General features: G+C 32.7%; 1 protein-coding gene across 1 annotated transcript in view; it reads left to right on the top strand.

The window, feature by feature from the left end:
- Positions 1 to 27,943, top strand: part of LOC143074128 (uncharacterized) — an 85,081-nt gene that overhangs the window by 18,474 nt on the left and 38,664 nt on the right. Inside the window, exons 7-19 of the mRNA XM_076249674.1 lie at positions 360 to 473; positions 5,308 to 5,443; positions 6,028 to 6,058; positions 7,751 to 7,838; positions 8,407 to 8,569; positions 16,950 to 17,151; positions 18,494 to 18,548; positions 19,111 to 19,439; positions 20,955 to 21,741; positions 23,501 to 23,616; positions 25,038 to 25,157; positions 26,478 to 26,546; positions 27,216 to 27,304. Of these exons, the coding sequence (XP_076105789.1) occupies positions 360 to 473; positions 5,308 to 5,443; positions 6,028 to 6,058; positions 7,751 to 7,838; positions 8,407 to 8,569; positions 16,950 to 17,151; positions 18,494 to 18,548; positions 19,111 to 19,439; positions 20,955 to 21,741; positions 23,501 to 23,616; positions 25,038 to 25,157; positions 26,478 to 26,546; positions 27,216 to 27,304 (2,299 nt within the window). The remainder of the gene's footprint in view (positions 1 to 359; positions 474 to 5,307; positions 5,444 to 6,027; positions 6,059 to 7,750; positions 7,839 to 8,406; positions 8,570 to 16,949; positions 17,152 to 18,493; positions 18,549 to 19,110; positions 19,440 to 20,954; positions 21,742 to 23,500; positions 23,617 to 25,037; positions 25,158 to 26,477; positions 26,547 to 27,215; positions 27,305 to 27,943) is intronic.

Here is a 27,943-nt window from a genome sequence, read left to right as displayed (position 1 = left end):
ATGAACATAAGTTATAAGTATATATATAACAACCTGATAATGAACATAAGTATAACAAACATGAACAATTCAACAAATGTCACTAGTATAACAAACATATACAATTCAACAAATGTCATAGTTATAACGAACATGAACAATTCCACATATGTCACAAGTATAACAACAAACATGAACAATTCAACATATGTCATAAGTATAACAAACATGAACAATTCAACATATGTCATAAGTATAACAAACATCAGGTTCTTTATTTTAAGAGTGTTTATTGTTATACTATAGTTAATCTATCATATTATTATGAGTATTGTTAAAGATTCAGGCCTTACTGGTAATTTAGAACTTTTGTTTTACAGTGAAAGCTATTGAGAAAGCCAGAACAAGCAAACAATCTATCAAGGAAAAGAAAGAAAATGAAGCGCTATATAGTGATGTAGTGAAAAAGAATTTAACTAGCAGACAAACAACAGGTAAAAAATTATTGAGAAAATTTAAATAAATGGGCTTAAATAAGTTATATTTGAATATGCCTAGTCATATTCACTCTGCTAGTTCAAGATAAAGGACCAGTAATGACCCATCAAATTTTGCAATCAAAAAGACATCAAAATTTTCATAGGGAAAAGGGAAAGAAGGACATATGTTACATGATATAGATATATTTGAAATACATAAAGTTATGTAAAATATATAGAAAAAGACTTGATTACCTAATATATTTTAAAGATTGGACTTTTAACTAAGGCCAAAAACTTGAAGAAAAAAAAGATATATCATTTCTCACTGTCTAAGGAATCCAGTGAAGTAAAACAATGTTAGGCTTATCTGAAAAAGCATCAAAATTTGCAACAAATTTATATTTCCTTTATATACTTTCGTAGCAATGAATTTACAGATGATGAATTTTTCCGATGTTCGATGTTGTTTTAATTTTGCAGTTTTAGAATGTTTGCTCCTCTACTTTATGAATTTTTGCCAGATTTTCGGAATCCTCTGGTTTTATCCTTGTATTGCCATTAAAAATTTTGCCCATTAACCCCTACTTTTCTATTCATAATTTTGTTACATAAAGTTCAAAAAGCCATATTTCAAAATCTTATAAAATCGTTGTTATTTTTTCATAGTTTTTGAACCAAAAAAGGTGTCAATGTTAAATGTATGAAAAATCTAGAGAGAATTATTTCCCGCCAAATTTTCTATGGCTTATATCTCGAAAACAAGCACACGGACCCTCCATTTTTTCTGCTTTTATTTTTTCTTTATTTATATACTATCAATTCATAACAGTCTTTTAAAAAGCTTGTTATTTTTAAACAGAGTAGCAAACATCCTTAATTATGGAAGATTTCAAAATCTTGATAAATGCAAGTATGTCACTAAAAATGATGGGTTAATAGAAATACAACTATTGTTTGTGCTTTTGAAAAAAAAAGGTATAATGCACTGGTGCAGTGAATGTAAACATGGTATCAGTATATAGCTGGGCTGTTAAACATTTTTTACTGACATAACTGTTGGACAATTTTCTCATTTTTTATAAGCAGAAGAACATTCTCAGTTAAATTGGTACAGCTTAGTTATTGTGACAACTATAACTAGTAACTTTAAAATTATAGAACTCATAGAATACAATGAGAATATATTAGACTCTATTGAAAAACGTTTTTTAATAGTAAAAGCTAAGATTTTTTCAAAATGTTGAGATCTGCCTACTGTGCATTTACATCAAAACAGCATATTTTTATCTTTTGGATTTTTTACCCTGAAATGACAAAGTACGATTTTTTTCTTCTTCATTTTTGCTGATTATCTTGGTAACTATAATAGATGGATAGAAAATTCAATTTAATAGCAAGAATGATCAGCAGCACTAGATCCATAAATTATTAAAATGGCCAAGATCGTTAGTTGATTCTTGATTTGAGTTATTACTCTTTTCTGATGATTTTTACCAATTATATAAATAGATAGAAACTTCAAAATATTATTAAAAATGAGCAGTAAGACAAGTTCTACAAGTTAGTCAGCATTGCTGAAATTGTCAGGTGTTATTGCCCTAAAATAATATTTTTTGTGTTTTGGATTTTTTTTTATAAAAGAAAGAGAGAAATTAAACTAGTAATATGAATGGCAATACAATTTAAAAAGAGAAAAGATTATAGTCATGAATAAGGCTGTGTTCACATTGACCTAAACTCTGTGTTGTGTTAGTGTAGCTCACAAATAAACTAAACATAATTACGTTCCCATTGATAAAACTCAATGTTTACATGTAGTTTAAATCATGTTTTGTCTACATGCAGTCGATAGTCCATGTAGGCCTTGTGTAGGTTAAGTGTACACAGAACTAGGCATTCAGAACTTATAATTTTCCCATGTATATTTAAAAAAACGGTTTTTATATAAAATTTATACTTATAACACTTATTAATAAAGTTCTTTACAGAAATATTTGTTTAAACTTGATATATATATTTGTTATAAAAACACTTTATCATATGTTTAGTAGTAAATACAGTAGTTTTGAATATGTGATAAATAGCTTGCTGTTTAATCTATATCGCGCAACTTTGATGTGCACCCTTTATCGCATACCCTTTACCACACCTTTACCCTTAATCACACCCCTACTTTTTTTTTACATAGTCAGTTTTTATTTATGTAAGCTTAAGAAATATTTTTCCTCAAAAAAGGTACTGTAAAAAATACAAAACACACAAAAAAATACAACAATTAACAAAATATTTTTAAAACAATATCACACAAATTGTAAGGTAACCCAGGTGCTTTGGATAAGTAATTGAGCAGTTCTTTTAAGGCTTTTAAAACAAGACAAAAGTAGAACTGAAGGTAACCCAGTGAACAGTCCATATAATATAACTCTCCTGTTGAAATATATGATAAAGTGTATAAAACATGGCAAAATCCGTATCATATGTCGTATCATCCCGAGACACCAATATCAGCCCAAGGGCCTTTAGACTGGACGTACACATTGACAGAAATATTTGCCACTGGTATTAAATCAAACAACGATTCACTCATAAATGCATTACTGAAAAAGGGTGAGGTTGATTGTTTGTTTGTGTAGTATCTCAGATCTGCTAAAATACAATTACAGGGATGATTCCACTATATAGTTTAGGGCCGCTGGGCGGCCCTTAAATCGGCCAGCGGCCCCAAAAAAATGTACATGAAAATGAATTCCCAATTCAGGAAAATAAAATAAAAATCGATATTTCTGGAAAAGTTTCTCTCACCGATTAAGGCAACTATAATTTTTCATAGTTTGTAACAACGATTTAATTATGTCAACATGTGGCAAACAATTTTAGCAGCCGAATTCAATTGATTAATATGTTATGGGAGTATTCGATCTTGTAAAAGCAGATCGCCCAGCAGGTTGATAAAAATGGGTGTCAAAGCAGACCTCGGCAGAGAGCAAATTTAAATTTTGATATAACATTGATGGATAAAGTTTAATGGTCACCGATCTCGTAAAAGCAGATCGCCCAGCAGAGCCGGTTATATAATATGATGAAAACTTGTTTTGAAAAAGAAATTATTTCCTCAAAAGACAAAAGTTTGACCGTTTTTTGAAAATAATGTTGATGATAGACCATTCATGAAATACGATGTCATCATTATGGAACTATTTCAAAAGTTTTGAATATGATCCAAATAATTTTAAAGAACACTAGTTTAATGCTTTAAATATCTTATCAATTAAGTATATGAACTTTCAATTTGTAATTGCTTTTCTGAATTCGACAATTGACCAGTTCAATTAGAAATCCATTTGAATCAAGGTAAATTTATAGAGATGACCTGCTGTGGAAAAAATACCCGATGAATGATTTTTTTCAGTGCTTTATGTTAGCTGAAATATATTTTTTGTAATAGGCCTACGTAACTATAGCTAAGATGATAGACTAGCAATGACTAGCAGACTAGTGCATCATGTTCAATGATATTCATGTAATAACAGTAGCCCATCCATAATTATTCAAAATGTTACAACTTACATGAACATCAGTGTACAGGTTAAACTTAATGATATACATTTTCCTTTTTTACAGGAAAATAATGTTATTTCGTCTTAGATTTTATGCTTAAAAAATTCCCAAATAGAATAAAAATTCCCAATTTGATGTTCTAGGGACCCATTTGAAAACACCTGGAATCATCCCTGAATTAGAAAAACATTACTCCCTCTCTTTGCCAAATACTCCTTAGAGAAAAAAATACCATTTGAAACATACAAAAAAGATAGATATGTAGTGATCCTTAAGAGCGCAATTATTTTTCTTCGTATGTAAGCACGCTGATGCAGCCTACGTTTTTAATGCTTAATCGAGATATCTATTAACTACGGCAAGTCATCCAAAATAACTTTCTTAAAGGAACAACCACTTTACTTAAAAAAAAAGGGGGGGGGTGGTGGTTCTGAGTCCGATTTTTTTTTCGCGTGAGATCTAAACTAATTTTTATATTAAGTTTTTTTTCAATGGTACCTATTCAATATTTAACACTATAATGTATGGGGAAACTTTGGATTCAGAATATTTGTTCATTCCAATTATATATATAATCATCTGCATGACTCCATTTAAAAAAAAACAAATTGTCGAAAAATCCATTCCCCTTTTTTTCAAGTCAAATGGTCTTCCCTAACTTCTAGACTAGAAAAGTTGTTTGAAAATTTGAATTTGGTTCTACGTAATGGACATTTAAATGACATATAGTTTACAAGTGTGAACAAATTCTATGTACAGGTAGCTAAACAAGGTGTATAGATGTGAACAAATTTAATGTGAAACTAGTGTACATTACATTAAACCAAAGGTAAACATGTTTACTGTACACTGCGTATGGTGTGAACATGGCCTTATGTTCTAGTGGTGTCCACAGTTGAAGATGCAAGTAGATATAGACGAATGACACATGGCCTTCAAAGCCTCTAGTTCATCTTTTATTGCAGCTGTTATTTAAAAGCAGGAATCTCATAAACATTTGCATTTCTGATAAAAGAAATTATTTTTGAAGACTTATTGTCTTCTAAAGACTACTATAAATTCTTGAAAAAAAAAACCTACATTTAAATTTGCCTTAATATTCTTTCTGCATTAATATTGTTGGTTTCTCTGAAACTAATTTTTTTATTATCCCTTTCTTATCATTCCAATCAATATCATTATCATTATGGACAAATAATACACAGTTTGAATGAAATAGATGTATGGCTTACTTATGTTAAAATGTTTTGAAGAGTTGTGAACTCGAATAAATATTCTTTATTTTTAGCAGTAAAGCTTCCTTCTCTGAAGATTGACAAATTGAACAAGAAAAGCATTTGGAAAAGACCTTACAAGAAAACAAATGGAAAATGTGAGGGACAGAAAAGACGGCCATATTCAGTAATTCCCATAACAACTTTACAGTAAGTTTACAGATTCTTAAACTTAAGAATAACTATCCTGTTTTCAATATGTATTAAACCTGTCAACAGGATGTTGATATAAATCATTTATTTTCCATGAATCAGTTTGTTCTTTGTGGAGTTGAATCAATGGGAACTTAATTTTTTAAAAAAAAAACATCTATCATTGAATAGTTTTTCTGTACAATTTTTTTTTGTTTAAAAAAAACATCTTAACCTGCTTTATACAGTAGACTCCAATATAAGAATATTCAGGTAATTTCCTGATACAAACAGTAAGATAGTACATAGTTCAAAGCTCTGCAGTGAATCCTTTTTCAATTTTTTTTTATCTGTTAGTATGAGTTGAAAAATGAATTTAAAAAAAGAAATACAATATATGTAGTATTACCTAGGGGTCCAGCAATGATTGTATCTGCCAGACATGAGCTAATCTGAAATGGTGATTGCCATAATGTAGATCAGGATTTCTGTTAGACCGTATAATTCAGCGAGGTCATTTCATTGATATCAGATTTTGTATTTCCAATTTGCAATAGACAGTTGTTGATCAGTGACTTTTATATAACCTAATTGTTTTTTAGAATAAAGACAAGAAGTGGTCAGAAAAAACAAGTAAGTGCAATCAACAGTTAAGCAATTAGTGCATACACTTTATTCCTTTTTCTTCAGAGAATAAAGTTTTTTTTTCAGATTTGAGGTTAAGAGTAAGTATAATTCATTACCTATTTTATTCACATGTGTTCTTAACTATGACAGAAGTGATTAAGCTCAAAACTAATATATTGCTTATATTATAAAGAAATTCTTTTGTTCTATAAAAATTCGGATCACTTAGTAACTTTTAAGGAAAGACCATCACTTAATATATTGCTTATATTATAAAGAAATTCTTTTGTTCTATAAAAATTCGGATCACTGAGTAACTTTTAAGGAAAGACCATCACTAATTCTGATTTTATAATTAAGATTTTATTAATAAATTAAACAAGACTATAACAAGTTACATTCAAACACATTTACGGGTAACTATAAATATAAAAACAGAAATACATTGATTTCTTGTCATTTAACAAAACAGATTAAATCCCATAAATGAATCCTCATTCCAACATTAGTTAATATTAACTTGAAACTTTCATTTTTGTGTTGCCTTGAGTAAAAAAGTGAAATATAGGTAAGCTGTTTCCTGCAACAGTGACTGCAATGACTGCTTCAACGATATATTAGTTTGTGATTACTTTAGTTTATATCCTTAAAGAATATAAGTAACAACCATAATCATGAAAACTGAGCCTTGAAATTAAGGTCAAGGTCAGATGAACACTGGGAGACAGATATGTACACCTCACATTCATTTAATACACTGATCATAACTAACATATTTCATATAGAATCTGATTATTGGACAAAACCATGAAAACTTTAAAACATTCATCCATTAACCATGACAATCAGGCATATGCAATCAGGTCCAGTTCATATGAAACCCTGCCAAACAGACATGTTAACTCTACAATCATTCAATACACTACAGTGCCCTATTGCTTTAGTTATGAGATATGGACTTGGCACATAACAAAAACCTAATGAGGTCAGGTGAACCCTGTTTGACTGACATAAAGACCTTGAAAAAAAATCCATATACCAAATGAAGTTATATACTTATTTATTCTCATAAATAATCAAATAATTCACGTGGCAAAAATATTTTTTTTTATGCCCCACCTACAATAGTAGAGGGGCATTATGTTTTCTGGTCTGTGCATCCATCTGTTCATTTGTCTGTCTGTTATTCCATTTGTCTGTCTGTCCGTCTGTCTTGCTTCAGGTTAAAGTTTTTGGTCAAGGTAGTTTTTGATGAAGCCGAGGTCCAATCAACTTGAAACTTAATTAGTACACATGTTGTTTATGATATGGTCTTTCTAATTTGAAAGCCAAATTAGACTTTTGACCCCAATTTCACTGTCCATTGAACATAGAAATTTAAAGTATGAGTTTTAGGTTAAAAATTATGATCAAGGTAGTTTTTGATGAAGTTGAAGTCCAATAAACTTGAAACTTAGTACACATGTTCCCTATGGTATGATCTTTCTTATTTTAATGCCAAATTAGATTTTTTACCAAATTTAATGGTCCATTCAGCATGGAAAATGATAGTGCGAGTGGGGCATTCATGTACTTTGGACACATTCTTGTTTTCAAAGCAGTGGCTTGCAAAATGTATCTCATTTACATATATGAAGGCATACTAATTATATTATTAATACAATATTATACATTATTTGTTCATTTCCTACATTCAAGTGCACTCCAGATGAAGAAGCTCGCCAAGATATTCAACTGGCTCAAGATAAGGATGGATTTGTTGTGAGACAAATTGATAATGTTAAAGGTATTTAAATAGATTAAATTTAATTTAGAAATTGTCTTTACCACATGACTTCAAAGTATATTTGAAAATGATAAGAGATGAAAGCTAGAAATTTCCATGCCACAGTTTGCTGGGAGAGGGAGTTTAACGAAACAAAAATTGATATACTGCATGTATTGCAAAGAAAGTTGACACTTTACTAAGAATATTTTAAACACATTTTTACCCATTGAACCTCTTTATAAACATCAACAAGACAGCAGCCTATTAACATTAAAACACAATACATTTTGAATGTCTCACTTATTGGTCAGCATGCAGTCTTCAACGTTAAATTATTTATTCACTAAAAAAAAAAAGGGCAGATCATGCAGTTCCAACTTTCAACTTGCTTTAGTAGTTAGCGGTTTAAGTTCACTCTTTTCTCACCTGATAATGACATGAACATGTGGTATGATTGCCAATGAGACAACTCCACAAGAGACTAAATGACACAGATATTAACAGTTATATTTTTATTCAAGGATTTTGTGTTTTTTTTTTTAAACTAACCATAGAGAGAAAAAAAACATTGTCTTATCTGATTTAGGTAAAGGAGTGTTTGCTTCAAAGTTTTTCCAGAAAGGTGACTTTCTAATGGAATATCATGGGGAATTGATAAGTGGCAATGATGGTAAAAGACGGCTCAAAGAATATCCAAATTCCTTTGGAAGTTACATCATGTTCTTCAGATTTGCAGAAAAAGAAATGTGGTAAGTATATCATTTTATTCTGGTATCACCTAAGTTGGACAAAGGTATACAGAAAAACACATTAGTTTACATTACATTGCGTATATGTACATTTGTTGAGGAAGCATTAAATATGAGTTTTTTTACAACGGTATGATTAGTATAGCTGACAGGTTAACATCAGAGAGAATCCAGTTTGTCATTTATTAAGTCTCCCAAACAAAGTTTGGAGACTTATTGTTTTTGCTCAGTTCTTATTATTTTTATTATTTTGCTTCTGCTTCTTTTAATTTTTTTCTTTTTCATTTTTTTCCACCACTTTAAAAAAATGAACTTGTCTGCAGCGTTTCTCCAAAACCACTTGTCAGATTTACTTAGGGTTTCATAAAATGTTAGATTAATATGTCTATGTGAGCCGTCAATCGTTCGTTTGTGCATTGGGGTCTATTATGGGGTATTTTGGGGGGCCGAAAGTATGGAGGGGTTTACTAAAGAACCCTGTGGGATTTTATTTTTGAAATTTTCAAATGAATATAACTTGAAAACTTTAAGTGATAAACACACACAGTCTTCAGAAATGATCATAGGACAATGAAACAAATCACATGAAATAAAGGGGGATCCCTTGGGGGGGGGAGGGGGGTGTCCTCCCCACTCACTTAAATTTGTAAATATGCTATTATCTTGAAAAATGTCCAAATCTCCAACCCTAAACAATATATATTATTAAATGGGACAATACAACAAATTTAATGATGTAAAAGGGAAGTCCCTGGGGGTCGCCCCCACCCGTTTCAATTTGAGAATGTGCTATTATCTTGTAAACAGTACATATCACCCACCCCTAAACCATATAAATTCTTGGAGGGGACTATTAAACAAATCAAATGAAATTTAAGGGAAGTCCCTAGGGGTCACCCCCACTTCATTCAATTTGAGAATGTGCTATTATCTTGTAAATGGTCCAGATCCCCACCCCTAAACCATATATATTCTTGTAGGGGACAATAAAACAATGAAAAGAAATAAAAGGGAAATCCATAGGGGGTTACCCCACCCCCTCTTGTTTGAAAACTTGTAAACTGTCCATATCCCCACCCCTTAACCTTATATATCCTTGTATGCAACAATAAAACACATCAAATGAAATATAGAGAGAATCCATGGGGGTTACCCCCACCCCGTTCAATTTGAGAATGTTTTATTATCTTGTAAACGATCCAGATCCCCATCCCTAAACGATATCATCGCTGGGCTTCTAAAATGTTGTAAATTACAAATTTTTCAAGAATTTTTTTTCTCACAAACAGGCTTTGAAAATTTTGGCAAAATGCATGTTTCCAAAATGTCGTAGGTGAACTTGAAAATTTTTGTAAATAGCAGTGAAATAAAAACGTTGACATTTCTGGATTATCCAAGAACTTAAATTATTTTCACAGAAATAAAGAAATGTACAATTATTTTTTTCCCAAAGCCATCCTACAACAATTTTCAAGTTTTCATACAACATTTTGGAAGCAAACTTTACAAACAACTGACATTGGCAATTTTGTGATATGTCTTATTTCACACATTTTGATTGGCCTAACTGTATGCTATTTTGTGATAACAAAGATTTCCTCCCGTCCAGACCATTGGTGTCAAAAAGTATTTTTAGCCAAAAAAGTCATATACGACATTTTAGAAGCCCAGCGACGATATATATTCTTGTAGGGAACAATGAAATAAATCAAATAAAATTGAAGGGAAGTCCCTTGGGGTCACCCCCACCCCATTCAATTTGAGAATGTGCTATTATCTTGTAAACGGTCCAGATCCCCAACCCTAAACCATATATATTCTTGTAGGGACAATAAAACAAATGAAATAATTAAAGGGAAGTCCATATTGGGTCACCCCACCCTCTCTTGTTTGAAAACTTGTAAACAGTCTAGTTTCCTAACCCTTAAACCATATATATTCTTGTAAGGGACAATTAAACAAATCAAATGAATATGGGAGCTTTGTTTGGGAGACTTCATAACAGCATCCTGATACAATTACTTCTTGTAATTCAAATGAATCGGCACAATTTTTGAAGTTTAGATTTCTGTTTTTGGTTCATAATAGCATTAAATTTTAAAAGATTACAGTTCGTTAGGTATTTCTTGTCAATAAGTAGTGTTCTATCTGTCAAGAGACTGGAATCCTCTACCACAATACCCTAAAATGAGTCATCAAACAGCTTCTTTTTATGCCCTATTTATTCTACCCCATTTAGGGCCATTATGTTGTTTGGTCTGCATACGTTTTTTTATTTTGTCTGCCTGTCTGTCATGTTGAAAGTTAAAGTTTTTGGTGGAGGTAGTTTTTGATGAAGTTGCAGTCAAATCAACTAGAAACTTAGTACACAGGTTCCCTATGATATGACTTCTAATTTTAATGGCAAATTAAAGGGATAATTCACGATTTTTCACTTTTCATCTTATTATGTTCATAATACCATAAAAAACATATTCAACAAGTTTTATTTTGATATGAAAAGTAATAAAGAAGAAAATTGGGTATTATTAATTTTATTTCTTCAAACTTCCTGACTTATGTGACGTAGTTTAAGTCTTTATGCATGCCGGGAGTGAAATTAATCTCATTTAAGTCTTGTTCGTTAACCATATAATAACGCTATTTAAAGCGCATCGACGACTTTTGATGTAGCTATCAAGCAATGAAAAGTAAGTGATAGCCATGCAACTTTTAAAATTAGATTGTAGGATTTATGTGTGGATTTTTTTATGCCAATTTTTTAGTAATTAAAGTAAATAATACAATAGAACATTTTTATGATTTTTTTTTCTACAAATACTTTAAACAAACATATGAAACTGACGTGATCGATAGTGTATTTAAAAATACATGCTTGTATTCTGAACTTTTTGCTTCATTCCAGCAAACATTTTCATTTGGCTTGCTTGTACTGTGGAAATAAAATGTGTATTAATTTGTGACACTTAGTGAATGTTAAATGAGTTAAACTCAAGGTAATTAAAAGATTAGCATTATGTAATTCTAATATTTTGATCCTCATTCAGTGACATCTAGGCGTCACGGATCACGATTTCAGGTGTGAACAACATTTCGTATGAATGATAAACGGGAGTCAGTTATAGTTTTAGACACAGAAATGTAAGAAAAAGAAATAAATTAATTTACGGGAATTATTTTAATTGAATAAATTTATAAATAAATTAAATAGCCTTCTAAACACGAGTGTATGAACTAAAAATTGTACTATTTTAGATTAGAATCGGCAACCTTTAATATTTCAAACAGATCATTAGCAATTGCAATTATATAATTTAGTCCATCCAAAGCGATCTTTATTTACCTAATTAGGAATTATGAATGAATGAATATTTTATTTGCGAAAGCATAATTAATTAATGTTCTTATCAGAATATTTAAAATCTCACAACGCATGAAAACTTTAGCTATTTGAAAAAAAAAATGTTTTAAAAAATTGACAGGAAATTTAAAGATCTTCTTGGAATGGAATCAAAAAATTACGAATAGATATTCTTTTCAAGTGTGAAAAACATCAACCAAATTTATTCATAAATCGTTATGTCCTTATTAAAATAGTCTGTGTCTCACAGCGTATAAAACTTTAGCTATTTGACCAAAGATGTTTAAAAAAAAAAGACAGAACGAATTTTATGTCATCTTTTCCTATTTTTGATTGTAATTATAAGTCTGTTTTAACTGTCAAGAATACCCCTTAAGCGGACAACTTGAGCAGTTTATTCTTTAAATTGCTGTCATTGAATATCAAGAAAGAAAATAAATCCCCAAATTGATATATTTCTGGTATGTTCCAATCTGTCCTTTACTAGCTATTGACAACGAGTATATATTACATTTTCCCAAATTTACCCTTGGAAAAAATATGTAAATAGATTATATTTCATCAAATCTTTTTTTTTTTTGGTATTATTTTTATTTTTATAAATAATATTCTTTACACCCAAGATGTTATTTATAATCAAGCGTATGAGTTTTAATAAGTAATGACTATTAATTATATCACCTTCGGACACGCAAGACAGAGATGTATATTATACACCTGATAGTTCAAAATGGAAAGTTATAAGTTATAGGCCGTGTACACTGATCAATACCTACAGAAGTGAAACGATGCATAAACTTGCAAGCCCGACAGGAAATTGCTTGAATACCTGAACATGTCACCTCACACCCCTCACAATACCTTTGGGAGCAATACCTTTAGCCATGCTGGTGATCAGATGAGGGCAGATCCGAATTTATTTGACTAAAGTTTATTACTTTCAAGAATTATGAACAAATTAGATTTTCGAAAACAATTTTCACGGAACACTTATTTATGATTTGATCTTTGACTTTTTAACTAATTCCAATATTAATAGTTTAAAAATAACAGACTATGGTTATTAAAAAAAATAAGAACATTTTCTGTATCAAGTTAATTAGTCAGATAAAACAACCGTACGATTGACAAGATATCGACACGCAATTACGACTACATCGGTTACTGTAGTTTTGGATCTTTGTGGTTTATAGACATATCGTGATTTTTAATCGGTGAAGATGTCAAAATGGCGGAACGCAGAGAATTGATACTCTAAATTTAAAATCGATGTTGATCTCTTATCTAGCGGAATAAAACTTTAATATCTATGAATTTGAGCATTTTTATACAGAATGGACATAATATCAATTTTTGATTTTTTTGCGAAGTTTCCCTTTAAGTTCGCCCTACTTTCACTGGTACACTGAACATAAGAAATGATAGTGCCAATGGGACATCTGTGTACAATGGACACATTCTTGTTTGTGAAGTTCCTGTATTACATTCATAAGAATCTTAAAAGCACCATGCAACCCTACTAATTTCAAGGCTGTTTGAGTTTTCATTTCATTCTGAAGTCACAATTCTTGGGTGGCATACCAATGCATATTTTCTTAATTTTATGAGGACCACAAATCAACACTTAATTAGAAAGCAAAATACATTTTTTGAAAGAGGAAATTTCTCAATGATTTTGCTGTTTACTGATAATATGTTTCTAAAGCAGCAATTACATGTAGAACAGTGGTTGCCAATCAGAGATATTTATTGAAGAATTTGAAAAATATGTACATGATATAAGCTAATTTGAAGACTTGCATATATACAAGAATGAAAAACATGTCACATAAGGATTTCATATAAAATATAACTTAAAAAATAAAATAATCCTAGCCGCCTCATTTTGGTCAAGCCTGCTACATTTGTTACAGAAAGCTTGACATATGAATAGTGATGGCAGCAGTAGCTTTAGCTAACTTCTTCAGAGCTTTATATTTTAGAAGGTGGAAGATGTGTATACTTCATTCTTTGTATATGGATGCCTCATGTTACAAAGTTTCCATCAGTTACATATCCAATATCCTTGACCTCAGTTTCATGGTTCAGTGACTACTTGATTAAAAAGGTTCTGTGATGTTGAATTCTCACCTATTATAAGTAATAGAATAATTACCGGTATATTTGATTTTTGCGTACCTTGCAAGGTCCTTATGCCCATCTTTGGACTTTGATAAATTGTTGAAAATCACTGTTATACAGACTTTTTTCGTATATGCCTTCAGATATTGGGCTGATTTATAGCTCACCAGTACTCGAAGTGTCCCATGTGAGGTTATGCCATCACTTGGCGTCCGTCGGCGTCTGTCGTCGTAAACAATTAAAAAAGTTTCTCATCTGAAACTACGGGGACAAATACCTTCAAGCTTTAAGGTAATGTTCATTAAGGTATCTAGTTTTTAAATTGTATCTGAAGTTTTTATTTATCAACAAACATGGCCGCCATGGCTAAAAATAGAACATAGGGGGTCAAATGCAGTTTTTGGTAAAAAGTGTTCAATTGGTCAAGATCTATCAGCCCTGAAATTTTCAGAAGAATCAAACAACCCGTTATTGGGTTGCTGCCACTGAATTGGTAGTTATAAGGAAATTTTGCAGTTTTTTTGTTATTATCTTTAATATTATTAAAATGACCATAGTTGTCAATTGACCCCTTAAGGAGTTATTGCCCCTTAAAGACAATTTTACACAATTTGTTAATCAAGTTTCCTTACATTAAAAAATCTTCTCCTTTGAAAGTACTGGGGCAATTACCTTCAAACTTTAATTAAATGTTCCTTAGGGTATCTTGTTTGTAGAGTGTTTCCGAAGTTTTGATCCATTGACAAACACAGCCACCATGGCTAAAAATAGAACATAGGTGTCAAATGTAGTTTTCGGCTTATATCTTAAAAAAATAAAGCTTTTAGTGCAAATCTGACATGGGGTTAGATTGTTGAATTGGTCAAGATCTATCAGCCCTGAAATTATCAGATGAATAAAACAACCCATTGTTGGGTTGCTGCCATGGAATTGGTAGTTTTAACAAAATTTTTCAGTTTGTAGCTCACCAGGCCCAAGTGAGCTTTTTCTTGTCACTTCCCGTCTGGCGTCGTTGTCGTCTCCATCGTCATCTGTCATCGTTAACTTTTACAAAAATCTTCTCTGAAACTACTGGGCCAAATTAAATTAAACTTGGCTACAATCATCATAAGGGCATCTAGTTTTAAAAATGTGTCTAGTGACCTGGCAAACAGACCAAGATGGCCACCATGGCTAAAAGTAGAACATAGGGGGAAAATGTAGATTTTGGGTTATTACTCTGAAACCAAAGCATTTAGAGCAAATCTGACATGGGAATAAAATTGTTTATCAAGTCAAGATCTATCTGCCCTGAAAATTTCAGATGAATCAAACAGCTGGTTGTTTGGTTGCTGCCTCTGAATTGGTAATTTTTAAGGAAATTTTGCCGTTTTTGGTTATTATCTTGAATACTATTATAGAAAGTGATTAACTGTCAACTGCAATAATGTTCAGCAAAGTAAGATCTACAAATAAGTCAACATGACCAAAATGGTCAGTTAACCTCTTAAGGAGTTATTGCCCTTTATAGTCAATTATTAACAATTTTCATTAGTTTTTGTCGAGCCTGCAACTTTTGTTGCAGAAAGCTCGACATAGGGATAGTGATCTGGCGGCGGCGGCGGCGGTGTTAGCTAACTTCTTAAAAACTTTATATTTTAGAAGGTAAAAGAACTGGATACTTCAAACTTTGTATATAGATGCCTCATGTTACGAAGTTTCTGTCAGTCACATGTCCAATGTCCTTGACCTCATTTTCATGGTTCAGTGACCACTTGAAAAAAAAGTTCAAATTTTTTGTAATGTTGAATTCTCTCTTATTATAAGTAATAGGATAACTATATTTCATATGTGCGTACCTTGCAAGGTCCTCATGTCTGTCAGACAGTTTTCACTTGACCTCGACCTCATTTCATGGATCAGTGAACAAGGTTAAGTTTTGGTGGTCAAGTCCATATCTCAGATACTATAAGCAATAGGGCTAGTATATTCGGTGTATGGAAGGACTGTAAGGTGTACATGTCCAACTGGCAGGTGTCATCTGACCTTGACCTCATTTTCATGGTTCAGTGGTTATAGTTAAATTTGTGTGTTTTGGTCTGTTTTTCTCATACTATATGCATTAGGTCTACTATATTTGTTGTATGGAATGATTGTAAGGTGTACATGTCTAGCGGGCAGATGTCATGTGACCTTGACCTCATTTTCATGGTTCAGTGGTCAATGTTAAGTTTTTGAGTTTTGGTCTTTTTATCTAATACTATAAGCTATAGGTGAACTATATTTGGTGTATGGAAATATTTTATGATCTTTATGTCAGTCGCGCAGGTTTTATTTGACCGTGACCTCATTTTCACGGTTCATTGCCCTGTGTTAAGTTTTTGTGTTTTGGTCTATTTTTCTTAAACTTTAATAATAGGTCAACTATATATGTTGTATAGAAGCATTGTTAGCTGTACATGTCTGCCTGGCATGGTTCATCTGACCTTGACCTCATTTTCAAGGTTCATTGGTCTTTGTTTAGTTATCTTGGTTAATGTTAAGTTTATGTGACAGTTGTTATAAAGCTTAACTTTATACTTAGGACTATCAACATAATATCAATGATTAGTATAGAAGGCGAGACATTTCAGCGTGTGCACTCTTGTTACAAAATATTTTGCTCTGGAACTATTAAGGGCCAAGTTCATTATAGATGGACAAAATTGTAAGTAGCAAGAATGTTCAGTAAAGCAAGATCTCCAAACACATCACCATCACCAAAAACACAATTTTGTCATGAATCCATATGACGATCTGTTTTCTTTGTTTGATATGCATATAGACCAAGGTGAGCGACACCGGCTCTTAAGAGCCTCTAGTTTATTTTATGATATTTCACCAGTTTTGCTTGATTTTATATGCACTTATTTTTTGTAGTGTTGATGCAACATTCTCTAAAAGAATCGGAAAGTACGTAAACGATGGCATAAAAAGTTGCCAAAATGCCAGAGTTAGAAGGATCATTGTAGACACCATACCAAGGGTTGCTATATATGCTGTACAGGATATTTCCCCTGGAACTGAAATTTTGTACGATTATGGTGTAAATGACCTTCCATGGAGGCAAAGTACTTCAAAAGTAAGTACTTAGAAGGAATATGTTTTGCTATGTATTTTCAAGGCAATTACTTTTTGCCCTTCTGCTGTCCTAAGACTCATTATTTGTGAGCTACATATAATGCCAAACTGATCATTGTTTCAAAAATTTAGAATGTTTTGCATACAGATGTCTTCTGTTAAAGATTCGAACCACTGAATGGAATGAAACTAACCATTGCATAAATGTTCCTTATGAGGGACTGATGAAGTGTTTGTACTTTGTTGGGATTTACTGTTCAAGATAGCATCCTGGTGTTTTTATTAAAATATTGGTCCTGTGTTTAACCAAATTTGACCTCTATCATTATTTGGGTATATGTATCATTTTCATCTATTTTTACATGATTTCCAAAACCACAGTAGAGTCAGATGACACATTTAGATTCCGGACAATAACTTTAGTTTTAGTGAATGAATATCTATAATTTTTTACCAGAAGGTTCAATACCACTAAAGAAAGGTTGTGATTGATTTTGTGAGTTATGGTCCCAATAGTTTAGGAATTAGAAGCCCGGAATAAGCATTTTTGTAGTTTTCAAACAATAACATGTGTTTAATGTTTAAGTGTATGCATCTCTCTGAAATTATACTATAAGCTTCCATACCATGAAGGGATGTTTGGTATTGACTTGTGGGGGGGGGTTATGGCTCAAAATGTTTTGGAATTAGGGGCAAAAAAGGGGGGAAACTAGGATTGTCTGGTCAATGGACAATTATGACAATTTAAAAGCAGTGCAAGGGAGCAAAAACATTTAACATACAATGTTGGGTATGTTTGGCATTTACCTCATTTACACTACTTGTAAAATATGTATAAAGTAATGTCAGGTTTTGGACTAATTGGCAAAAAAGGGGGATGGTAGTAGTTTTCATTTTTTCCTCCAAATTTCTCAAATTCCACATTTTTGAAGAAGAAATCTTTAATTGCACAATACTGTGCAATAGATTTGTAAGATCTTGACATTTGTTTTGTGTCAGAAACTCATATTGTGTCAAAAATTTGATCACAATCCAAATTCAGAGATGTATCAAGCTTGAATGTTGTGTCCATACTTGCCCCAACTGTTCAGGGTTAGACCTCTTCGGTTGTAAAAATCTGCGACCTGCGGAGCTCCTGGTTTAAATGAGTTATATGTCCTTTAGAAAATTTAAATAAGTGTTATGTGGAGGAAATTAAAACTCTGTTATTTTATTCCCTTTAAATCTTTATATGCAAGCAAAAAATTTGTTTTAAATGCCAAGCTTATTTTCACCAAATGTAGGTATTCAAGAAACTATTCATGCATACATAATTGAAAAAGTTTTCAATAATTTGTTTTCAGACAACCCAAAGGTGCTCTGTAGTATTGGAGAAGATGTGTTTAGCTGATCTTAAAGGTTTATTTTACCTTAGTAGTATTTAATTTAAATGTTTCTTTTCACATCCAAAAAATGTCACTTCTGAAATAAAAAAAAACAAACTAAAAGACTTCATGAAATGCAAGTGTAGACAAATAGAGAAAAAAAAATTAGAAATTGTCCTGCAGTGGTAATACCATAGATTCATTTATTTGAGCTGTTCACTTAAGCTGCTAAATATAGCATTGCAATATTAACTCTTTTTTTTTCCTTTTATTTTAGATTTTTTAAACTTTGAGTGTAATTTTGTAAATTACATATGATTTTGACCTTCTGGGTTTTTAGTTTCTTGTTTCCCTAATCAAATCACAAAATCAAAAGCTCAATTATATCAGACAAAATGATACAATTGTCATATTCCTGCCTTGGTATAGATCATAGGCATGACATCAATAAAAAAAATATCTGAAAATTTCTGACACACAAATAAAAAGAAATGAGGAGTGTCAATTTTGAAGATTTTTAAAAGTTAAGTTTATTTATTGCTGTTTGAAAATTTTAATATAAGGCAAGGTTATTTAATAATATTTTTTTTCTCAAGCATCCTCAACAGTTTCTGAGGGGACAGTCACAGAAGATGATGTTTTGTCAACACAACTTGCTGCTAACCAGTCTGTCACAGAAAATGATGTTTTGTCAACACAACTTGCTGCTAACCAGTCTGTCACAAAGGATGGTGTTTTGTCAACACAACTTTCTGCTGACCAGTCTGTCACAGAGGATGATGTTTTGTCAACACAACTTTCTGCTGACCAGTCTGTCACAGAGGATGATGTTTTGTCAACACAACTTGCTGCTGACCAGTTTGTCACAAAGGATGATGTTTTGTCAACACAACTTGCTGCTGACCAGTCTGTCCCAGAGGATGATGTTTTGTCAACACAACTTGCTGCTGACCAGTCTGTCATAGAGGATGATGTTTTGTCAACACAACTTGCTGCTGACCAGTCTGTCACAGAGGATGATGTTTTGTCAACACAACTTGCTGCTGACCAGTCTGTCACAAAGGATGATGTTTTGTCAACACAACTTGATGCTGACCAGTCTGACACAGAGGATGATGTTTTGCCAATACAACTTGCTGCTGACCAGTCTGTCACAAAGGATGATGTTTTGTCAACACAACTTGCTGCTGACAAGTCTGTCCCAGAGGATGATGTTTTGTCAACACAACTTGCTGCTGACCAGTCAAACATAGAGGATGATGTTTTGCAAACACAACTTGCTGCTGACCAGTCTGACACAGAGGATGATGTTTTGTCAACACAACTTGCTGCTGACCAGTCTGTCACAGAGGATGGTGATTTGTCAACACAACTTGCTGCTGACCAGTCAGTCACAGAGGATGATATTTTGTCAACACAACTTGCTGACCAGTCTGGCACAGAGGATGATGTTTTGTCAACACAACTTGCTGCTGACCAGTCTGTCACAGAGGATGATGTTTTGTCAACACAACTTGCTGCTGACCAGTTTGACACAGAGGATGATGTTTTGTCAACACAACTTGCTGCTGACCAATCTGTCACAGAGGATGATGTTTTGTCAACACAACTTGCTGCTGACCAGTCTGTCACAGAGGATGATGTTTTGTCAACACAACTTGCTGCTGACCAGTCTGTCCCAGAGGATGATGTTTTGTCAACACAACTTGCTGCTGACCAGTCAAACATAGAGGATGATGTTTTGCAAACACAACTTGCTGCTGACCAGTCTGACACAGAGGATGAAATTTTGGCAACACAACTTGCTGCTGACCAGTCTGTCACAGAGGATGGTGATTTGTCAACACAACTTGCTGCTGACCAGTCTGTCACAGAGGATGATATTTTGTCAACACAACTTGCTGCTGACCAGTCTGTCACAGAGGATGATGTTTTGTCAACACAACTTGCTGCTGACCAGTCTGTCATAGAGGATGATGTTTTGTCAACACAACTTGCTGCTGACCAGTCTGTCACAGAGGATGATGTTTTGTCAACACAACTTGCTGCTGACCAGTCAAACACAGAGGATGATGTTTTGCAAACACAACTTGCTGCTGACCAGTCTGACACAGAGGATGATGTTTTGTCAACACAACTTGCTGCTGACCAGTCTGTCACAGAGGCTGGTGATTTGTCAACACAATTTGCTGCTGACCAGTTTGTCACAGAGGATGATGTTTTGTCAACACAACTTGCTGCTGACCAGTCTGACACAGAGGATGATGTTTTGTCAACACAACTTGCTGCTGACCAGTCTGTCACAGAGGATGGTGATTTGTCAACACAATTTGCTGCTGACAAGTCTGTCACAGAGGATGATGTTTTGTCAACACAACTTGCTGCTGACCAGTCTGTCACAGAGGATGATGTTTTGTCAACACAACTTGCTGCTGACCAGTCTGTCACAGAGGATGGTGATTTGTCAACACAATTTGCTGCTGACCAGTCTGTCACAGAGGATGATTTTTTGTCAACACAACTTGCTGCTGACCAGTCTGTCACAGAGGATGATGTTTTGTCAACACAACTTGCTGCTGACCAGTCTGTCATAGAGGATGATATTTTGTCAACACAACTTGCTGCTGACCAGTCTGACACAGAGGATGATGTTTTGTCAACACAACTTGCTGCTGACCAGTCTGACACAGAGGATGATGTTTTGTCAACACAACTTGCTGCTGACCAGTCTATTTTGTCAACAAAACTTGCTGCTTGCCAGTCTGTCACAGAGGATGATGTTTTGTCAACACAACTTGCTGCTGACCAGTCTGTCATAGAGGATGATGTTTTGTCAACACAACTTGCTGCTGACCAGTCTGACACAGAGGATGATGTTTTGTCAACACAACTTGCTGCTGACCAGTCTGACACAGAGGATGATGTTTTGTCAACACAATTTGCTGCTGACCAGTCTGACACAAAGGATGGTTTCTTGTCACCAACATGTCTGCCTCAAGATAATGTCTTTTCTGCATCAACTTTAAATTTGTCATCACAACTTGTTGAAGTTGTTGAAGTTGTTGAAGTGGGAGTTGATGAACTGCATTTTGGGGAAGTTTCAAATATCGGATTAGGAGCTGATACCAGGGTATCACCCTTGAAAGATTCTTCTGCAACAACTTTAAAGATGTCATCAATGGAGGATGTCAAAGTACGAAGTCTGTCACAGGTTGATTGTGAAGAAGGTTGGTGAATTAAAATCAAAATTGTAGATGGATATTTTTTGTGCTTGTTATAGCTTTGCTCTACCTTTTGTCTATCTTCAACTTGCTTGCTACATCAATATTTTAAAATCTCAATGTCTTGGATCATTAATTATTTGTTACTCAACTTAATTGTGAAATTGTAAAAAAATAAGTTTCAGTAATCATAGCAGCCATTACATAATAACAAAGTCATGGGGTAAAACAAAAAATTAAATGTGGATTTCTTTAAAAATGATATTGAAATATTTAAAAAAGTATTATTTCATGTTGTGTAACAAATGATGCACTATTAATTGTTTTATTATCCAAATAACAAGCTTTTGATCTGATGAAGGTTTTTAATACAGTTCTAGAATAAGTTTTAGTTGCATAAAATATGTATACTGTAGTTGCATATATATGCAAAATACTGTGTACGATTAACAGTATATTTGATAGACATATGATCATGAGTAGTCCATAACACTTGACTATTTAAATATCATTTTTGTCAAGCCTGTGACTTTTGTGGCAGAAAGCTTGACATAGAGATAATGATCCGGAAGAGGCAGTAGCCTTAGCTAAATTCGTTAAAGCTTAATATTTCAGAAAAGTACAAGACTTTGACTTTTGACTTCATACTTTGTATATAGATACCTCATGTTAAGAAGCTGAACCAAACTTGGCCTAAATCATCCTTAGTATATTAAGTTCTAAAATATGTATCAAATCATGCCCATCAACAAAGATGACAGCCATGGCTAAAATAGAACATAGGGTTAAATGCAGTTTTTGGCTTATAGCTCTGAACTTACAGTATATATAGCAAATCTGCATGGGGTAGAAATGTTCATCAAAACAAGATCTATCTGCAACGTTAGCTAACTTCCTTTAAGCTGTGTATTTTAGAAGGTGGAAGGCTTTGATCCTTATACTTTGTATATAGATGCCTCATGTTACAAAATTTTTCATCTGTCATGTCCATTGTCTTTGACCTCAGTTTCATGGTTCAGATACTACTTGAAAAATAAAGTGTTTATATAAGTCAGCCTCACTGTGTGATGCATTTTCTTACCCATCACTCAACAACTTCTTGTTTAATGAAATATTTGTCAGTGGTATCATCAATAAGCAGTAGCTCACACTTTCACTTGTTGAACCATGATTTCAAACAGTTAACATGTGAGGTTTTTTATGCCCCACCTACGATAGTAGAGGGGCATTATGTTTTCTGGTCTGTGCCTCCGTTCGTTCGTCCGTACGGTTAAAGTTTTTGGTCGAAGTTTTTGGTCAAGGTAGTTTTTGAAGAAGTTGAAGTCCAATCAACTTGAAACTTAGTACACATGTTCCCCATGATATGATCTTTCTAATTATAATTCCAAATTAAAGTTTTGACCCCAATTTCACGGTCCACTTAACATAGAAAATGATAGTGCGAGTGGGGCATCCGTGTACTATGGACACATTCTTGTTTTATTTCAAAATGCCAACATATAGGATCATTTTAAGGAATTTGGATTTCTTAAAAGTCCAAGTACGTTTGTAGAACTTCTGTAGATTACCAAGATAATCGCACTGCAGGAGAAGGGAAAGTCAACCTCCTGTAGTTTTTTTTTTTTTAAATCGACAAAAGTTTCTGTTTTTCTTATATTGGTTGCATTGATGATTATTGTTTTCCATCTGAATTTCAATTTTTGACATTATTGTGAAGGATTAATTTCATCTTTTTAACTATATGTTATATCTTTTAATTATTCAGTTCTGTCAGAGATTTGGAGATCTAAATCAAGAGATGCAAACACTATATCTAAAGTAGGACCATATTCTATCTCAATAGATGCTCTGAATACCATCCAACATTGGCTTTCAGATGAGGTAAGCAAATCTGAGGCAAAACAGTTTTTAAAATTAGATAATACTCTGTACTTGCATCCATGGTCAGGCGTCCTGCATCCATCATCTACTAACTTTTACAAAAATCTTCAACTCTAAAACTACTGTGCTAAATTTGACAAAACTAAGCCACAATCATTATTAGGGTATCTATCTGCCCTGAAATTTTCAGATGAATTGGAGAACCTGTTGTTGGGTTGCAGCCCATAAATTGGTAGTTTTAAGGAAATTTTGCCTATTTTAGCTCACCTGGCTCATAGGGCCAGGCAAATTTTCTCATTATTTGGCATCTGTCATCCATCTTCTTCCATCGTCATCAACTTTTACAAAAATCTTCTCCTCTAAAACTACTGGCATCACAGCTAAAAATAGAACAATGCCCAGGGTAAAATGTAGATTTTGGCTTATATCTGAAACCAAACCAGAGCAAATCTGACATGAGGTAAATGTGTTTATCAGGTGAAGATTTATCTTCCCTGAAATTTACAGATGAATCAGACAACCTGTTGTTAGGTTGCTACCCCTGAATTGGTAATTTTAAGGATATTTTGCCGTTTTTGGTTATTCTCTTGAATATTATTATAGATAGAGATAAACTGTAAACAGCAATAATGTTCAGCAAAGTAAGATCTACAAATAAGTCAACATGACCAAAATGGTCAGTTGACCCCTTAAGGAGATATTGCCCTTTATAGTCCATTTTTAACAATTTTCAATTAATATTTGTAATTTTACAAAAATCTTCTCCCCTGAAACTACTGAGGCAAATTTAACCAAACTTGTCCACAATTATCAAAAAGGGTATCTTGTTTTAAAATTGTGTCCGATAACCCCGCCTGCGAACCAAGATGGCCAACATGGCTAAAAAAAGGACATGGTAAAATGCAGTTTTTGGCTTATATCTTGCAGTAAGAGCAAATCTTACAAGATAAAATTGTTTTTATGTCCAGATCTATCTACCATGAAATATTCAGCTCATTCAGGCAACCTGTTGTTGCGTTCCTGCCCCTGAATTGGTCATTTTATCAAAATTTTGCAGCTGTTGCATGGTTATTATCTTGAGTATTATTATAGATAAAGATAAACTGTTAACAGCACTAATGAACAGAAAAGTAATTCCTAATAATAAGTCGGCATTACCAAAACGGTTAATTGGCCCTTTAAGCCCTGATCACAACGAACCCAAAATACATCTATGCAGAGCCACAACATAAAATTTTGTCTAATCGCAGGTCATCTGCAATCATGGTACAACAGTCGCTCGATATTTTGAGCATCGTGCCACTGTTGTGTGTTGTGAGACGAAAATTGAACATGCACCTTTTTTGCATAATTCCTGCAAGTAATTAGATTTCTACACCATGCTTGTTTATCTATTTATAACTTTTTATTTTTTGTTTTAGGTGATGAATGCCTACTTGTATATGTTGTCTGAACATTTGCCCAAGGTCTGCCATATCAACAGTGTGCTAATGACAGCTGTATTTAATGATCAGCCACAAATTCATTCGTTATTACATCAGGTATTTTTTTTTAAAGCATGATCATATGGTTTATTTAATTACTATATATACTTTTGAAAATTTCCAAAAGTAGTATGTTTTCAAAGGCCTGATACACCCCTGGTTGCTGAAAAATCTAAAATATTGTATCAGATGACATAATTTTTGTAAATTGTGGCATAAAAGGTTAATAATGATAATTATGATAAATTTATCATTGTAAATATACTAAACCGCAAAAGAAACGTTGTATTTGTCGAAAGCCTAAATTTTCAAATACATATTTAAAAATAATTAAAAGAAAAACCAATTTCATATGTATTGAAAAAAAATATCTATTTATTTTTTTGTTTAGGTAAATTCTCTTCAATTGATGCTAAGATTATGTTGAAATTTCCTTTATGGCTGGCTGTGTTCATTAATTTGGTTGTTCTAATAGTTGTCTCTTTAGGTCCTTGTACACGTTTCACAGTCACATTTCATGATTATGAGATGCAGGTTGTCCATGCCTCTATAAGGGTATTTTGGAGGTGCTAAGTTTTCGTGTCATCATTATCTGTTTGATGCAGTACTGATGCCATGACTTAACCCACCATAAAGAGAACAGCTAATAGGACGTTTGAATGCTGGACAGCGATCTCAAGTCGTTGCATATGCATTTAACTGCAATGTAGGCACCATCCAACGTCTACATGAACACCACAATTCAACAAACAGTACAAATGACCGTCCACGTATTCAACACTAATGGCAGACCTGAATTAAATAAATCTTGGATATGATGGTGGAAAACTATTAATAAACTAAAATAATGCGGATTTGTTAAATAACAAGGGTATTTATACGCCCATTCAATGAAAAATGCATTAATTCTTCCATTATGTTTGCCTCAAACTACTGTGTCTTTTGCAGTTTAGTATATAATGGAATTTGAAGAGACTTTTGTACAAGTGAGAGGTTTAGCACTATAAAACCAGGTTCAATCCCCCATTTTCTACATTTTAAAATGCCTGTTCCAAGTCAGGAATATGACAGTTGTCCATTTGTTTTTGATGTGTTTTGTCATTCGATTTTGTCATGTGATAATGGACTTTCCGATTTTATTTTCCTCTGAGTTTGTATTTTATTGATATTACTTTTCAATGAGGTAAACACAATTATTTTTTCAACAAACTATTTTTCCTTAAGGCCTTCACATACATATAACCATACAAGCATTTACTTTTAACAAAAATAGTAGACACACCTTTTCAAGTTACAGTCTCTAAGCCTTTTGATGAGTAAATAATGGACAGTTATTGTTCTGGTTTTCTGTAAATTCTTGTTTTTTGCATCTTACAGTATGACTTCAAGGAGTTTGATACAATAATTGGTGCTGTTCATGAGAATGAAAACCACTGGACACTTATGGTATGTACATAATATATAAAAGGAGATCTGGTATGAATTCAATGAGACAACTATCCACCAGACTTCAAATAACAAATTGGTCACCTTACATTGTGAAAAAAATACATACCATATAGCCAGCTATAAAAGATTTCCCTTGTGAGCGCTAAAAACACAGAAATTGGGACCGGTGACAGATAAGATGTTAAACTGTAAATGCTGCCAAGATTTTGCGATTTTTTCTTAATAAGATATATTCAGTTTTCCCCACTTTTTTTTCATGCTTGATGATATTTATTTGATATTTGGTATATATTGTTTAATCATGACAAGTAACAGATAAAGTTGGTAATTGTTCCAATCTGAAAATTCAGTTTTTGATTGTTAATGGTTTTAAGAAATGGAAGAATTTGATTTATGGAAAGTGTATTAAATAAAACATGCAAGTTATACACTGTTTACACTAGGGACTATATTCATAGACAACGAAAACCAAAGGACGATAACTGTGTCCTTGGACCTAGGCCTTCTGCTTAAATATGGCGTCAAATACAATGTTTTTTCAAAGAATGTTGTGAGAAAAATACTTGTTACAAACAAAATGGAGGATTTGAAAACAATTTGTTGTATAAGGATGATAATTTTTTTTTATGATTATTTGTGTCTTAACTCTGTCTGATTTAATTTTAGGTTATTCTACTACAACAACAAATTATCTTGTATTTCAATCCAATGGGTGAGCTGTTTCTCTCAGAACAAAAACTTCTTCAGAATTGGTTGTAAGTTAAAATTTTAGAATAGTACATGTGAAGAATGAGGAAAAAAATTACATCTTTTGTAAAACTATGAGGCAGTAATGATTTAAAATTTTAGGGGATTAATGTTTTTCAGTTAACAAGCATGGTGACATTTGTAATTTAAATTGATCTCTGATATATTATATTTGATTCTGGTAGCCCAATAATGAAAATTTTTCACCTTTTGAACAACATAGTTTAAAAGTTAACTGAACTGCTAATTTTAAGACCATCTCAAATTGAAATCTTATATTCGTTTTCTTTGAACTTTTGAAATTCGTTTTTTTGGTTCTACTTTATACATAGTTGTGGAAGCATTTTGTTAAATCACTATAGTTGATACAGTTTTCATTTTTGCCCCCTTGAAACTAACAAATATTATGAAACATTGCTGCATTAACAACTTTGAAGACTCCCGGTAATCAATTATCGTATCAAATGTTTTTTTTATTGATTCATACTTTTAGATAACATTTATTTACATTAGATGTATGTATCATTATTATAAATTATTTTGATTGGCTAACAGCAAGCTCGCGTCATTCTTCATTGCAAAATGAATTGCATGAATTTAAACATACATAATGATACATGTTTTCACAATAAAGTTCACAGGTATGT

The sequence above is a fragment of the Mytilus galloprovincialis genome, chromosome 5 (assembly GCF_965363235.1).
Source record: "Mytilus galloprovincialis chromosome 5, xbMytGall1.hap1.1, whole genome shotgun sequence".
NCBI classification, from domain to species: domain Eukaryota; kingdom Metazoa; phylum Mollusca; class Bivalvia; order Mytilida; family Mytilidae; genus Mytilus; species Mytilus galloprovincialis.
This window is presented reverse-complemented; position numbering and strand designations above follow the sequence as displayed.